Source organism: Amphiura filiformis, chromosome 9 (genome assembly GCF_039555335.1).
Source record: "Amphiura filiformis chromosome 9, Afil_fr2py, whole genome shotgun sequence".
NCBI lineage: Eukaryota > Metazoa > Echinodermata > Ophiuroidea > Amphilepidida > Amphiuridae > Amphiura > Amphiura filiformis.
Window position 1 is genome coordinate 18,163,609 of NC_092636.1, and position 17,316 is coordinate 18,180,924.

At 34.3% G+C, this 17,316-nt stretch overlaps 1 protein-coding gene across 4 annotated transcripts; it reads left to right on the forward strand.

Moving 5' to 3' along the window:
* Positions 1-260: 260 nt before the first annotated feature.
* Positions 261-12,749, forward strand: LOC140160714 (uncharacterized). 4 transcript variants are annotated; one of them, XM_072184007.1, is made up of 5 exons: positions 261-415; positions 3,427-3,519; positions 5,928-6,154; positions 8,153-8,385; positions 10,134-12,749. In XM_072184007.1, exons 2-4 carry the CDS (start codon positions 3,452-3,454, stop codon positions 8,380-8,382), a joined length of 525 nt encoding a protein of 174 aa, XP_072040108.1. In that variant the 5' UTR covers positions 261-415; positions 3,427-3,451; the 3' UTR covers positions 8,383-8,385; positions 10,134-12,749. The 4 variants fall into 4 exon arrangements, with proteins under 4 accessions (XP_072040108.1, XP_072040106.1, XP_072040107.1 ...); XM_072184005.1 differs by having other exon boundaries at positions 8,153-8,374; XM_072184006.1 differs by having other exon boundaries at positions 8,156-8,374.
* Positions 12,750-17,316: the final 4,567 nt, after the last annotated feature.

Genomic DNA, 17,316 nt, shown 5'->3' on the forward strand with positions numbered 1-17,316 from the left:
AAAGATCTGTATGGGAGAAAGCAAATCAGGAACCCAAACATACATACGTTCTACAAAATAATAAAAAAAAAAAAGAAAAAAAAATTGTCAATAATTAAAGAAAAGTTCAAAATCGTTCCATCAGTTTAAATACAATGAACTGGGGCCTATAAAGGGTAATAAGTGACTCAATTTACATTGTACACTTCAAAGCACTGCATAGGAAACAGCGAACTTCTTATAATGGGTAACTTCCTCCAGGGTGGTGAACCTCCTTGATATAAAAGCAGAGTGCACTTAGCGTATTTCCCATAACGTGGGGAGGCTTAACTGCTTTGAATACAGGACTTTCTTGTTATATTGTGTTTCTTTGTGGATCAAACTCTTGGATTCAAAACAGCGCTTTACTTCAGCGCGGATATTTTATAATTTTTAGGTAAGTTTCCATTTATTTTGTATTTTCTTTAAATAAATAATTTTTTTATTATTTTAACACATAGCTAAATTGTTTTATTTAATACTTTATGTGTAAATACGCTGTACAAAATGTAAAAAGTAGAAAACAGTTGAAAGGCGTTTTTCTAAAAACTGTTAATTAATACTTTTCCTTTGTTTAATTCAAATTGTTGTTTAATGTTTGGCATTAATGTTCTAATCGAGCCCTGTTAAACTTGTTTATTAAAACGCTGATATGAAATGCAATAATACATAAATAAATACGTAAATAAAATGAAACAAAAGGATCGAATAGAATTAAAAGTAATTAAAGTTAAACAAAAGTTCAATTTGTCTTTTTGTTTTGTAAAAAGATGCCTTGTTTTGAATCGGATATAATTCATTACATTATTGAACCTGATTTAAGATGATAACGTGTTTGTCCAGTACAATTGTTTTGTTCTTGATTCTGAACTACAGACTGTCCATTCATACGCTACACAAGGATGTTTATAGTTATGTTATTGCTATTTCCTGATCTCCAAAACTAATTTTAGAATAATCTTTAGATCTCTGTTGTTACAAGTCATTATAGATACAACAGATGGGTCAAGATTTAATAGTAATACTTAATTTAGTTATTACATTAGGTTAAAACAGCGTTATTGAAGAACATTGTCCTTAAATTTACTGGAAGAAAATATTGTCAAGCTAGAGGCGCTTAATTGTAACCACGCATGCTCAGTAGCAATACCCAATCCCCGGGATCGCAACAAGCAAGGCGTGGTCCTTTTGGTTTGCGACTTTCCTTTTCGCATACTATTAATAATAAAAATTAGACCTTTACAATATTGCGTCATGAACATCATGAACATTTTGATAGTAAAAATATAATTAAAAACCAAACAAACAAAGCAATTTCTAATTAATTAAATTTGGAAAATTGTATTTGAAAAACGTATTGGCAAAGAACAATTTTTATGGAGTTGAAAATCGATTAAGAAAAAAATATAGTATACTATTTCTTTTAATTACTTATTTTCATTTCAACATGTTTCATATAACGATAAGAAGTATCTATTTTTGTTATTTTTATTTTTGTTAAAATTATTTAAATGATTAGTATATTTTACAAGTGCTGTGAAACTTATGTAATTACTCTTCAAAAAGCTAAACTGTTAGAACGGCTGGGTACAACTTTACCTAACCCTGAGTGCCATATGAACAACCCGTTTGTTGGATTAAAAATTTTTTAAGACAAAAATCTGATATTTTACCCTAAAAAGGGTTGGTTATAGTTATAGGGGTCAAGTTTCACCCCACCGTTTTAACAGTGTGTAGGAACTAGGGTTATTGGGTCTGTCTCAGGGCCTTGAATTCAGGATTGATTAATACTGGAAGAGCTGACTCATTCTGACATACTTTTATCATTAGCAGTCAGCCGGGTAATTATTAATGTGATATAGAATGGTTCATTTTTGGCAGCAGAACTATTCGAATTATTCTGTTTAAGCATGATATGAAATGGTTCATTATTGGAAATAGAACCATTCAAATTATTCTGATTAAACAGTCAGCCGGGTAATTATTAATATGAATTAACATGATATAAAATGGTTCATTTTTGGCAGCAGAACCATTCAAATTATTCTGATTAAACATGATATGAAATGGTTCATTATTGGCAATAGAACCATTCAAATTATTTTGAAAACCGTCCAAACTGTTCTGAATACAAGCTGTATCAAAATAATTGCTACTCATCAGTTTTGAAGTTGCTTAAAAAGCCGACTTCTTCCACTTAACAGCATCATTGGATTCGTTTGAATTGACCGAATATTATAGATTGATATTTTATACAGGCCTATGTACATTTCATAACATGTACCTACTTATCCAATGATGCTGTTAAGTGGAAGAAGTCGTTTTTTTAAACAACTTCAAAACTGATGAGTGGCAATCATTTTGATACAGCTTGTATTCAGAACAGATTGGACGGTTTCCAAAATAATTTGAATGGTTCTATTGCCAATAATGAACCATTTCATATCATGTTTAATCAGAATAATTTGAGTGGTTCTGCTGCCAAAAAATGAACCATTTTATAACACATTAATAATTACCCGGCTGACTGCTAATGATAAACATCATCACATATCATATTACAATAATTGGTACATGTGCATAAAATCAATGCTGACCTTTCAGAATCTGATTTTGTTTTAAGAATACCTGCAAGGTAAACAAAAACAAGCAAATAACAAAGCAGAAACAAAAAACATTGTCAACAAATTTAAATAAATATAATAATACTTAATCATGTTAATAAACGTAAAATAGTAGTACACTGTCATGACTAATGTTACATGCGATACTGCTATTGATGTTGACTTGATTGAATGGTTTATAGAACACAGTTTTGATAAACAACATCACAGAGTTGTTGTTGATTTCTTGAATAGATTGGAACACAGTATTGCTTAATTATATAATGCATGCATGATAAATAGCATACATAAACAGTTTTTATCAATTGTTCGGAAAAGGCTAATTAACGATATGATATAATACTAATTAGGCATATGCAGTGTCATGCACCATTTACAGTGATGTGAACGCCCATAAAACTTTACAGAAATATCTAGAAGCACAGCCAAAAATAACACCAACGCTGTCACAGATCAACACTAGTCTTTTAAACATGTTTATATCTGCAATAATGTCGGAGTGTTAATAATTGTTAACACATTATACCCTTGCAAACGCAGTGTGTCAATTGTTAGTAACACCTCCTATACCCTTAAGTGTTAAGTACGGAAATATACACGTTGAAGTGTTAAAAAGTGTTATCAGTTATTTTTTACAGTGTACGAATTGTTTATTTTTATTGCTACCATGTCTACCGTTAAACAAATGCCTACCACACTTCCAACTATACCTTAATAGCCCCTATACGTAAATCATCCATCAAATTATGATTTTGTTTCATCATTTTAAAACAAACGTTCACAGGTACTATTAGATAACCCGAATCAAAATGACAAAGGAAGAAGCGGCAGCAGCAGAAACAAAGGAAGAAACAAAGACAGAGGAGAAGAAGGAAGAGTAAGTGTAATATTTATTTTTATGTACAAAACCAGTTTTTACGGAAGTAAACAAGATACAAGGAAATGTAAAGCCAACGTGTTAATTAAATTAATTTGTAAGTCCATTTGTAAAGTAACATTTTTGAAATTGCTTATAATTTAAGATTTAGATGCATGGTTTGATCATTAAATGATGAGTTAAAATACTTTTAAGGATTAAGCTGAAACTTAATCCTACATGGTATAAGAAATTTATTTTAGCGAATCAAACACATTTTGAAAATAAATCTAATGCTGGAAGTTACTTTTTAGACTTGCTACGTTGCGTCCACTACCACCAGTCTTCATCAGCACGTTCTGCTACCTCGTGAATTCTGGTGATACCAGGCGCAGCGTAGCATGTCTAAAATTCAAGTTCCAGTATTAGTTAATAGCTTTATTCCCAAATTTGTTGATTTCAACTACTGAGAACCTTCAATAACATAAATAAACAATACAAACGCCACGCACTGAAACAGGTCGAGGAACTTTTCCCCAGTTATAAAATACACCCATGGATACAAAATGATATTCACCCTTGTATTATACTCAGACGGTATTACAATGTAAAACTTGCATATTTCCGTTCAACATAATTTTCCGGAAACCACAATTTAGTAGCAGTCTACATAACTTTATATATCGCCATTGGGAGCATGGCCCTATTGATTATCCATTTTGCCGTGGATAACACTGTTTTATTTAATTTCAGGTGCTATGACTGTAGCCTAAAATTAATTTGATATTAATTATAAAGTACACTCGAAATGTTTATGTTATTAAGTACAATCTTATGGGGTTTTCAAGACGTGATATTAAGATGTCATTACATCTTTGAAGGAGCTAAATTGATGAATATATCCAGCATTTGTACCATTCCTGTAACACGATTTCCGTAGAAAGTTCCGATGTGGGTGTTGCCAAATTTGTTCATGTCTTTTATCTTCAGGACATGCCAACGAACATAAACATAAACAAACAGAAAACGAGGGCCACGTGCAAAGGAAATATAAGATAATGTCAAATGTGAAGTCGACTTCCAAATTGTTGTCGTCTTGACTCATTCTGATCTGCCAGTCACGTATTACCCATAACAAAAACACAACAGCGACTTGCAGAAAATAACTTCTGTCAAATTAATTATGTTTATTTCCCGCCTATTCTAGGAGTTTTATAAAAAATATGTTAATTGTTATCCTAATCGTCAACATTTATCACCAGCATTTAGGTGGCTACATAATGTTGTCATAAACAATGACAGCAAAAACGCGTTTATAATGTCAAATGTGATGCGATCAAGCAAAATCAGTCGGAACTTAATAATAAATTTTCAGTTGCCTATAGGATAGTAAAAAGCATTTACAAAGCTGCATTTTGCAGAAAACCCCATTGAAATTGAGCAATCAGTTCCAAAGATATGAGCAATTAAAGAGTTTCCAAAACAAGAGGAAACAAAAGGAAATATATCCTTTGTTTGGCTATATCTCAAAATCAATATTTCCGAGTTCCGACTGATTTTCACAAATATGAATTGAGGCCTGCAATGTACAACCCACTTCGATGAGCTTGATTAAGCCTTCATTAAGCTTCAGTTTAGCTCCATAAGTTAGCAGACAAGTGAATCAAAAATAAGATACAGCTTGATGACCAGGCTGGGCCACCTGACGGAAGGGTTAGGGGTAATAACCGGTCTATAAATATCTAAAGTTTGGTCCCCAGGCGCCGAATAGAAGCAGAGTCATGAAGGGATATCCGGACGATTACTTTAGATGTCAAACTTAATCGATCCAGATTTTCATTAATATAACCCATATCTTTTTTTTTTTTTTTCTAAGTGTTAATTTGAAATGTGAATAGGAAAGAGAAACCAGCTGACATTAAGAAGCTATATTCTTAAACACTTGAGAATGTTCTTGCAATCTTATTGGTTCTTACCCGTGTGATATGACACGATATCACACACTTTAGCGCGTGCGTGTCGACGCGATACTCGTATGCGCTATTTGAACCAATCAGAGGTGCATAGCTACAACTGGACTGATCGATTGTAAGCCCTAGGTAATTCCTTGTAAAATGTAAGATTTAATTTGATTAAAATTGGGTATACTTATGATTAATATATTTACTTGAATTGAAGTGTTTAAGAATGAGAATAAAGGTATTGTTTATAGCTGCTGTCGTGCATCTATCGTCTCATATAACACGCGACATAATTATTTTTGGCGTAAAACAACTCGGCTTCGCCTCGTTGTTTTACTTAAAATAATGATGTCGCCCGTGTTACATGAGACGATAGATGCACTCCAGCGGCTAAAAACAATACCTTTATTCTCTAAATAGAATCAATCGTTATTAAATATCTAATATTTATATTCCTTGCCACTTTAGAACCAAGGACGCCGCAGAGGCTTCGGAACAGAAAGAGGGCGGGGAAGAAGCAAAGGCTGAAGGTGAGGAAGGCGCAGAAGGTGAAGCAGCCGAAGGCGAAGAAAAAGGAGGGAAGGGAGGAAAGAGGGGTCGCAAATGGCCTTGGTCAAGGAAAGGCGGTGCACCAGCAGGAGCAGCGGCAGGAGGAGCAGCAGCAGCTGAAAACGGCAATGGCGAAGAAGGAGAAGGTGCGCACAATTACAGCTTTAATAAAGGCGGTATCAAAATGATTGTTGGGGGTCCCATCAGTTTTATGAAAAGCTTCTTCCAAATACAGCATTTTCTATATCATTCACATAAATTAGGCCCAGGTGGATATCGTATGTTGCATTTTGATGTAACAGTATATTGTCCATACACTCTTGAAATTATTTTTACTCAACTTGAGTGAAAAGGTCACAACTCAACAAATTGAGTAAAATTACTCAAATTGAGGAAATAATATCCAACATTGAGCTTATATTGATAAATAGCTTTCAGCATTGAGGGAATTATTTATTAATATGAGCTCAATGTTTGATATTATTTACTCAATTTTACCAATTTTCTACTCAATTTGTTCTGACCTTTTTACTCAAGTTGAGTAAAATATTTCTAAGAGCCTAATCACTACAGTCAAGAAACTGCCGGGGTAACAATCATTTTGAGACAGTCTGTACCGTTGCGATTATAGCATAGTGTCGATTTACAGACTTGACATTTAGTATGGAATATTTTTTCGCAAAATTCCAAGACTGGTCTGGAAGGGGTCTGCATAAACCGCACGGGGTAAATATTAATTGGGGTGTGTCGGGAGATGGTGTAAAATAATTGTTTGAAAGAAAATGTGTTTTCCATGAGTTTACATTATGGCGCTCATAATGTAGTGAAATATCCTAATATGGCGGATTTAAGGAGACTGAATTTGATTTTTGTGGGGTAAAATATCTGAATTTGAGCAACATTATTCTGATATTATCAAATTTATTGAGGTTTGAGGTGATATTTACTGAACCTAAATACCAATAAGTGTTCGTCAGAACTAAAATGCACTTGTAATTTACCAGTGTTAAAAGTGGGAGGAGCTTTGAAAACTATGGCTCTGAAAAGTGGCACGCACTCAGAAAGTTTGAATGGTCCACCTTGGGCCAAATGTTACAAACTTACTGTACACAAAGAAACAGCGTGAGTTCATTGGACAACCAAGACTCAACGCATTTGTTTTGTACCGTAAGTCTATAACATTTGACCTCGGGGGGCATTCAAACTTTCTGAGTACGTACCACCTTTAAAGCCATATTTTAAGCTCCTCCTCTGTTCTAAAATGGGTACATTGCAAGTGTATTTCAGCTGCGTTTAATGTCAATTGCTGACGAAGTTTATGAAATATCACCTCAAACCCCTCTAAATTTGATAATAACAGAACAATATTGCATGAAGTCCGAAATTGTGTCCCCCACAAAACTCAAATTCAGCCTCCCTAAATCCGCCATTTTTAGGCAAATTTGCTGCATTATGAGCACAATAATGTAAACTCATGGAAAGCACATTTTCTATCAAACAATTCTTTTACACCATCACACCCCAATTAATATTTAGCCCGTGCGGTTTATGCAGACCCCTTCTAGACCAGTCTTGGAATTTTGCGAAAAAATATTCCATACTAAATGTCAAGTCTGTAATTTAATTATATTGGGAGACGTTATCATGTTGTCCATGATCGCTATCTGCGAATGCAACTTGCGTTGAATCTCAAAAGGCACTTAACAAGATATACGGTTTATAGTATAAATGTTCTATATGTTAGTGTGGTGAATTCACGACGATTCCTTTAGTAATTTTAATTTAATTTAATTCTCAAGATTCTACCTATTTGATGACATTATATTCTAATGCATTCTGGATGTGTCTTGACAGATTCACAACGACAAACAATTTTGAGAAACTTAACCAAATAAAGTAAAGATCGAAACAGATGCACGGTTATGAATTGTTGTAACGATATTAAGAAAGCAACCCGTTGACCTTTTAGTTAATATTTATGTAACCGTGGATTAAACCACATCTTCCGAAAAAATAAAACACTTTTCAAATATAGGTTTTGGAGTTATGTTCCTAGTAGTTTGTGATACATCAATATTCCTGCTTTAACACATTCGATTTGATTTTGAGTTAATTCCTTTAACAATTTTCTTTCCAATGCACAGCAGAAGAGCCTGCACCAGAACCACAAAAGCCCCCTCCAACAGACCAAGAAATCGAACAGGAACTTAACAAGAGAGCGAAGGAGCTTACACAAGAGAAAAATCAATTGACATCACGCATAGAACTATACAAAAAAGTCAAGAATTTGGAGGAAGAAGTAACTGACATGCGAAGTGAACTAGACTCACTTAAGGAAGCAAGAGGACTACCAACAAGCTCTGAAGGTCAGTAGAAGGTTAGTGTCAAGTGACTAGAAACATAGCTAGAAACATCTTGCATGCGCAGCTTCACGCTCTGTTACATCTAACACAGTATCGTAGGTAATGCGAAGGTGGTTAGGATTGCCTAAGGTCACTGAAATGAAAGGAATTTCTTGAATTCGTAAATTTTGATCTCTGGTCTGTAATGTCAAGTGACTAGAAACATAGCTAGAAACATCTTGCATGCGCAGCTTTACGCTCTGTTCCATCTAACACAGTATCGTAGGTAATACGATGGTGCTTAGGATTGCCTAAGGTCACAGAAATGAAAGGAATTTCTTGAATTCGTAAATTTTGATCTCTGGTCTGTAATGTCAAGTGACTAGAAACATAGCTAGAAACATCTTGCATGCGCAGCTTTACGCTCTGTTCCATCTAACACAGTATCGTAGGTAATACGATGGTGCTTAGGATTGCCTAAGGTCACTGAAATGAAAGGAATTTCTTAAGTTCGTAAAATTTGATCTCTGGTCTGTAATGTCAAGTGACTAGAAACATAGCTAGAAACATCTTGCATGCGCAGCTTTACGCTCTGTTCCATCTAACACAGTATCGTAGGTAATACGATGGTGCTTAGGATTGCCTAAGGTCAAAGAAATGAAAGGAATTTCTTGAATTCATAAATTTTGATCTCTGGTCTGTAATGTATGTTACACTTTACCATCTGGCTAATACGTGTATACCTGTATTATTATGCTCTCGAAAGTATCAAAACGAGACGAATAAAATTGGTTTGCTTAGGCACCACATCGAATTTGGTCCTGTAGAACTATCGGTGCCCGGTTAGGTACCGATAACTCTTAACATCACTCCCTGGAGATGTAATCAATTGTATCAAGCATAATAATTAACACTTGCATAGTGTTATTGTTTTTCATTTAAAAAATAAAACGAATGCACTGTACAGATGTTCAGGGTTATATGTACGATAAAAAGAGCCTTAGGTACCTCTTCGGGCACCGATAGCGCTATAGGACCAAAATAGATGTTGTGCCTAATAATATATCACCAAACTCTTCTTCCTTCTCCTCTTCTTCTTCGTCGCCTTCTCCTCCTCCTCTTTCATCTTTTTTACCCATCATCATCATTATCATCATCATCATCATCATCATCATCATCATCATCATCATCATCATCATCATCATCTTCATCGTCGTCTTCTTTCCTCTCTCCTTGTTATAATGATATCTATTATATACATGTAGCAGTAATAAGTGCGACTAACATTTCCATAATCTACCTTGCTTAACTGCATTCATGTAGTGCTGATAAATATTTCTTTAAAATGGAATTAGGGTTTAAGGTTATTTCTTGTTTTTCAAGAACTAATCGATACCACTACTTATGATTCGATAAAAATACAGAACTTATTTCTTCCGGATTGATTGTTCTAGTATAAAAAAATTACTCCTGATACCATAAAAATACAGAACTTATTTCTTCCGAGTTGATTGTATTAGCGAAAATGCATACAACTGCCCCTATTTCGAAAAATGATTTGAACAACATAACATCTTAACTATACCCTCTTCAAACAAAAATGATTGAGCTTTGTTTCCTTTATGACAAAATAGTAGTTCTCTGTCTGACACCAGGAGTCATTTGCTCATTGTGCATGCGTTTTGTAACTGCTCTTGACACACGCGAATTGACGATTTGCCATTTTAATATTTTGACAGCTAATACATATATTTTTTCCTCTCCTTTTTTTTTCTCCAAACAGCAAACAAACCATATGCATTAAGACCAGGCCGGTAGGATGTGTACACCCAGGGATAGGTCTTCTTCATTTTAATCAAACTCATTTTCAAAAACTTTTACCAAACCAGTAACTCAACACAAGATCTGTCTTCGTCGACACCTGATGATTCTGTAGCACTTCGTTGTCTATGAAACACTGATTGCTTTAAATGGTTTGTTTATGAAATCATGGCATATGGCCCATTTAAGACCTATTAAAGCAAAAGCAAGGTTCATATCGTATTATACACCAATGTCAACCACTCCTGGGGATCTGACACATCATTACCCGACCTGGATTTTTGTACAAAGATGTACTTTTATTCCAGGTGATGTTTTTACATCACCATATTTTCATGTACATTCGCAATGTAATATATTTTTAAAAATTGACTGTAAGAAAAAGCAGCTTAGTCAGTATACGGCTGAGACGATGTGAAATGCGTGTCAAGTCTTCAAATGGCCGGTCAACAAAATCAAACGCTTTATAAAAACCGACGGATTGATAATCACCAGGATTGGTCTCCTACCAAAAGCGTTTTTACATTATTTCGTTACCGGGCTTTTGATGAATGATATTATTTTCCCATCGGAAGTGATCGATTGATTGATCTGAATGGTATTTAAAACAAAGACACAAGTATGAGACAGTGAGAACCGGCTAAAGAACCGTACACCGGATGCCTAAATCACAAGTAGCCTAGAGTTAGTGCGCTTAATGTTCAACAATGTTAGTGTTATTTGAAATGAAATTATATTTTTATGTTCATTTTCCAATTCGAAACGTGGCTTTGTTCCAATCTGGTAAAATTGTTTTTAATGTCGAGAGATATACAATTTTTCCAATTGGATATCGCAAATCAAAGTTAAGCTTTTCTTAACTTGATAAACCTTGAAGAAAAACGTCAAATTTAGCAATTCACATGCCTTTGCTACCTTTTAAAGAACACTAGCATTGGTTTATATATTTTATATTTGAACTGATTTGAATAAATTTTGATTATTTATAGATATTTGAAAGCAGATATACACTGCATGTTAATAGTTAAAAAAATATTTTTGAGGTAACTTTTTTTCTTGCATTTGTAGACGGAAAACAAACTTATACTCAAGTTAATATCTAGCCCCTATGTCTTTCTTATTATTTCCATGTTTAACCTTTTGTTCTATATTTCCCTACACTATGAGGGCGTATGAACAGTGAATTAGGTTATGATGGGGAAACGTGTAGACAGTTGGAATCGAAAAAAGGCAAATGTTTTGGAATGCTGTAAATGTAATCATTATATTTAAACATTAGCCTTAGATTACAAATGTAGCTAAAATAGAAAACAATAATTAGTTTGAAATAATCGATGATTTGTCTACCATTAACAAACCAACATTATCGTCGTCGTGAATGATCCAAAATCTAATTATGCGAACAGCGTAATTATAAACAGGTTGATGAAACCTGGTTCTGCACCGTGCAGGTATGAGTTACGACAACACACAATTAAATACATTATTTTGTCATTAGATTACGGATTTGTATCTGATTATTTCTAACTAATTATTTTGGTGTTGAAGCAAAATTCAAAATTATGCCGATGCAAAAAAAAAAAAAAAAAGTAGAATAGATGTATAGTATATAGAGATGATAGAAATAGAAACCATAAAAGAAATATTAGCGTTATTTTTTTTTATTGTGTAGCTGATTAGATTTGTATTAAGTACCGGAATTTTTTTAATCCAAAGCTAAGTAAAATACCGGTGTTCCGGGCATATTGTGCAATAAACGTAACTCTGCTATAAATGGTGCTAATTGGAATTAGAAGCAAACACACTTGCTGTCCTGTTATAGGAAATTTAATTGTCCCAGGATACAAATTTTAAAACATTACGTGTTGATGATAGCATTATTATCCGTAGTTGTTCTAGGACGAGGCTGATTGGGGATAATTAAAATCCGCAGGATCAAAAAGGAGTTCAGCTACTAATGATAAATGTAGTTTGTAGAAAATAGGTGCATGTGCCAGAAAAACTTCATGTTTACAAGTATTGTCAGCAAAATGGGCATTCTTACATTAAAGTAAAAGTCACTATGTACAACAGTAAGTTATTGCTCGAAGAAACGTGAAGTAGCTAGGTTTTGTGACCCTACTTAGCCGTTACTGGAACGGAATTTCTTTTACTCGTACAGATTCTTCATCAATCTTTTCATCATTCGCTTTTGCAGTGCATGAAGGGACTTCCCAGTATGATTGAATTTCCCAGCATGCATTTTCTAGTGCATTATGGGACTTCTCAGCATGCACCTTACAGTGTATGACGGGATTTGAAAAATGACGGAATATCTAAAAACAAAAGCGAAAGGGATACTCGTTCTTATTCATTGTCAAGTCTTAAGCATTTTAAAAGTTTGTCCATATTTTGTTAATCAATGGGTTCCCAATCTTTACGGTTCAAGAGAAAACGACTGACGTTGGTAGATAATTTATCAATTTAAGTTAAACAGTATTGTTATGTCCCGTGTCGTATTGTGTTATTTGGCAGCGTAACGAGTTTGATACAGATCATGAAAAATAATAATAAAAAACAGGTGAAAACACTTGAGAAATTATTTGATTCAATGATTGTTTTATTTGTCATTAAATATTAATAATAGTTGATAAATAATATTGTGTAGATTTTCAAAATTATCATTACAAGATAATTATTGTGACTACAAAATCAAAACAATTGTCGGCAATCTGACCAAAAATTGTCAAAATGATTTAGAGTATTCTCTATTATACAACGAAATCACTATGGACCACAAGAGCCTCATCCCAATGGCATAGTCCAATAACCTCAATTGCATAATCATAGTGCAAATTTTGACCTCAAGTTGCAGAGTATGAGTTTTTGTACCCAAATCTTCAAAGGTCATTCAATGAATGTACAAATGTATTGGGGTTTAAGAACTGTTCCCCTGATAGATGAGCATGTTGGGGATCCTAGTGAATGCCTCGCTGTATGTACTAATCATGAGCTACAAAGGGCACGTTGAATGACATTGCCTTGTTTTCTTCTCAAAAGGTAGACCTACTCTTTAAAGTGAAAGCCCCACTTTTGGTTCAAGTTCCTTGGGGAATTAGTCAATGTTAAAATTTATCCATGTAAATTCTGTTCTGTCTGTCATCAAAGTAACAGGTGTATTGTCAGTTCTTCTGTGAAGAACTGACCAAACGAGGCTTCCTGTTTAAGCCATAATATCGTTATGAATTCGGCAGATAGCCAAATAAGTATTCAGCTTTTGGTAAATTAGCGAACAACGCATTAACGCTATAGCTCAAGAGGGCAGCATATTAAGTTTCTAACGGTGATAATAGCTGATAGCTGATAATCGTCGATCGAACTGCGCTGCACCGTTAGCTAACCCTATATGCCGCCCTCTTTTGCTTACTTTCACGCTGAACCATAGATCATCGCTGAACACCGTTGGAAAATTGATATGCTGCAATCTAGAGCTAGAAGCGCTCGATCCCTTGCTCTCTAATTCAAAATAATGCATGCGTAACATGATATTATCAAACATTCCGCCGTCTGTCGAATTCATTCGAACGATATATACGATCGGTTGAAATCAATCAATATGTTTTCATTTCTGATTGTTGGCATATTTGTAATGTTTACCCATATCCCTACATAGACGAGTCAAATACGTTTAAGGGTAGAGACTATAGAAATTTTTACCAAAGGAACATATTCTTGTTTATACCATGATATTGTTGTATCTCAATACTATCACAACTTCAGCTGTGTAACTTACCTAAAAAGTGGTTCTTTTAATTAAAAATGCAATAAATAAAGTCACTCTGCGCTTTTAGTACTGACCAGACTATAGTAATATTTTTAAATCACTCTGCGATTTTAGTACTGACCAGACTATAGTAATAATATTATGCAATACTAGCAGCTATTAATCATGCTTCAGTGGGCTTAAGTACTTCTAACTTTATTGAAATTTGTCTTGTCGGGGGGGAACTTCCAAATAGCTCAGTGGCGTTATTTTCTAGGGTCTATGGTGAATATGACTGATGCGTAGTAGGCCTACATGTATGTAGGGCTGTAAAAAGCCTGTTCAGTGATTTCATCCGGAGAATGTAGAAATCCATGAATCAGCAAAATTTAGATTTTAGCACCGTGTCCAGTATCTTTGTTAGTTTCGATGTGCAAACCTTAAGCCCTGTATTAAAGACAAAGTAAGTTATTTTACATGAATCTGTAATTTCTCTACTTAGGCCTTAGTAGAGAAATCAGCTATTATTATTATTTAATATCGGTATTTTATTTTACACATATCGTGGCCAAACGGCCAAATTACATGTAAAATTACAATTTGAACATACATATAGATATTAAACACTTTAAGAAAACTTTTAAAAGACATCAAAAATTGCATCTATAGGGAAAAAGGTATTAGATCAGAAAAGCACTCGGTCATATTATTGCACGCAAAATATTAATTTAACCAAAATACTATTGCACTATGAAAAACATCAAAATATACTAAAATCCAAAAATATCATGCATATAGGCGTAGATCCGGGGGGATTTAGCCCCCCAATATTTTGCCAGGGGATGGTCCATACAGTCATCCCCCATGTCGATGCCTGATAATGGGTTTCTGATCAAATTAACCTCATATTTGCCCATTTTAGCCCCAAAAGTGCAAATTTTCACGCGCTTCGCGCGCATTTATTCTACTTTTACACCATATTTCATCAGTTTAGCTTCAAAATACCAAAATTTTTCGAGCACTTAGCGCGCAATTGTACCATAATTGCCATATATTGTCGCTCGATTGACTATACTTCAATTTTTTTCCAACTCCACCCCCCCCCCCCCCCATGTCAAAAAGAAATCTACGCCACTGATTAAATATGTCAAACATAATATAACAGTTGTACCAGACTATAAAAAGCAATCATGGCATTGGCAATGAAGAACAATCCCAAGAGGAGATTTAAAAGATGAACAAAATATGGAACGGGGCTATAATTTTATCAATACTATACTGCTTTCCTCGGTTCTTGCCAAAACGTTTTAAAATATCTAATGACAATTTTAATGATTTATCCTTCACTTTTAGGCATTTTATATAGAATTTAAATTTGTTTTATCATTTTATACTTTCTCTGGGATCAATGAATAGCCCTTAAATTAAGACCCCCCTTTCGCTATCACCCAGCACATGGTTTGTCATCCACCCCCACACACACACACTTGTTTCCCATTGGATCTATCGTCATCATGATTTAGACGCTTTTATTGTTTCATTGACAACTTTTATTATATTTATCACTGATAATGTTGCCAAAAAGTCTTTTGAAATTAGTAGGCGTCATTAGTAGATCTCATATAATTGAAGTGCTCCCCCGATAGCAAAATAATGACAGGCGTATGCTTAGTTTTGACATGTAAGAATACAAAATGATTTCCTGAGTTCTTAATGGGGAGTTATAAGCTCCATTGCAAAGTGAAAGCAGAGCGAGGTGTGTATGTGAGGGGCATTAGGGGCAAGCATCGAAATAAGCAGATCTGGACCAGGAACCACACATTTGGAAAAAGCGGTTCCTGGTCCTGTGATTATCTAGTGAACCAGGAGGCATTTTTAAAGAGCTATGAGTCATTTAATTTTTAATTGTACATGTTACATACAAAAACCGATTTAACTAACAGGCTCTATTTGAAAAAAAAAAAGAGGAGCCTGGTTTTGGTGTGGACCAGGAGCCAAAATGTTATGACCATTGGCTCCTGGGTGCCTGCTTATTTCGAGGCTTGGGGAGGGGTGGGTTAGGCAATTAACAGCTGCCTGATATCATTCAACATTTCTGATACTGTTACGGCTTGAAATTTAAAGGCAGCGGGACTTTCGGATGCTCTCAGGAACAACTTTTACCACCTGATGAACAATCTCAAATGCTCTAATTTGCACCAACATGACAGTATAGATTAGGCCCATGAAAGTCAATTCCGAGTTTATCGTTACTTTTTTTCAGGTTGGTGAGGTGACTTTTTCTTTTTTCATTTTTTTTTTTTCATCAGATTTCATTATTGACCTAAAATGCGTGTTGATTTGAAGCCAAACTCATACATGTGATTTATAAACATGTTTTTTTTTATATGGGTAAGGACTAGAAAAATTAGAAAAGAGCCTGGTTTCATGCTTCCAAGTTATGAATATATGTTAAAAAAAAAAAAATATATGTTTCCAATTGCTAAAACTGGTGAAAACACTGATACTTTGAAAATAATGAATTATTTTGGCATTTTGAAAATTTGATGCGGGTATTTTGGTTTCCAAAAAGTGACACGGGCGGGGGACGATAAACTCGGAATCGACTTTCACGCGCCTTATAGGAAATATATTCTATCAGTTAATGGTTTTATAGTTTATTATTTCGGTTTACCAAAAAAAAAGAAATAATATCAGCAATAACTGTAAAAAATGGTTTATGTCCATCTGAAGCCAAAATAATAGGATGAATTAAAAAATAAAACGCACTATACTAATATAATATATCTTGGAGCTGTGCATAGCGATAAACTAAACCAACAAATATAATAGAAAACAACAAGAAATAATACAGTTATATAGAAAACAGTCCCAGTACATAACTCACCGATAAATTACTCTCTTATTCATTTCACATTCATTTATCTAATGTGAATTACAATGTGACGCTTATTATACGCAAGACTGAGTCCAGCTGTTACAAATTTGATAACTCAATTCAAAACTTCTGAACACAGTACATTAGGATCAAGGGCGTTGGTTCGAATCAATTGTTTGAAATCAATCAATGTGAGAAAGAATTGGGATTCCAATGCGCTCAATGCATAGTGACTTGTATTCTGTCAGAACTGTCAACGCAAGTTATATAGTGCTGTGGTATTTTAAAGTGACTTGGAGGTGTTGTTCTGTAATAGGAATATTTTCGCCATTTTATGGAGGAGAAAAGTGCAAAAGACATTGCAAATAACGACGATCAAGGATTCTAATATATACATAGCCGAACCGGAATAGGTATGTAAACTACATACGACGTTTGAAGTAAATTCTTAATGTTCTTCATAGCAAGAACATATAAAACATTGTCAAAAAATGCAACTTCTTACAAAATCGCTATATTCTCCGA

Bases quoted from the DNA above. Each gene is read 5' to 3' on its own strand.
- LOC140160714 (XM_072184005.1), top strand. From the start codon at position 3,452: ATGACAAAGGAAGAAGCGGCAGCAGCAGAAACAAAGGAAGAAACAAAG. The intron at 3,520-5,927 runs GTAAGTGTAATA...TTGCCACTTTAG, and splicing joins ACAGAGGAGAAGAAGGAAGA to AACCAAGGACGCCGCAGAGG. The intron at 6,155-8,152 runs GTGCGCACAATT...TCCAATGCACAG, and splicing joins CAATGGCGAAGAAGGAGAAG to CAGAAGAGCCTGCACCAGAA.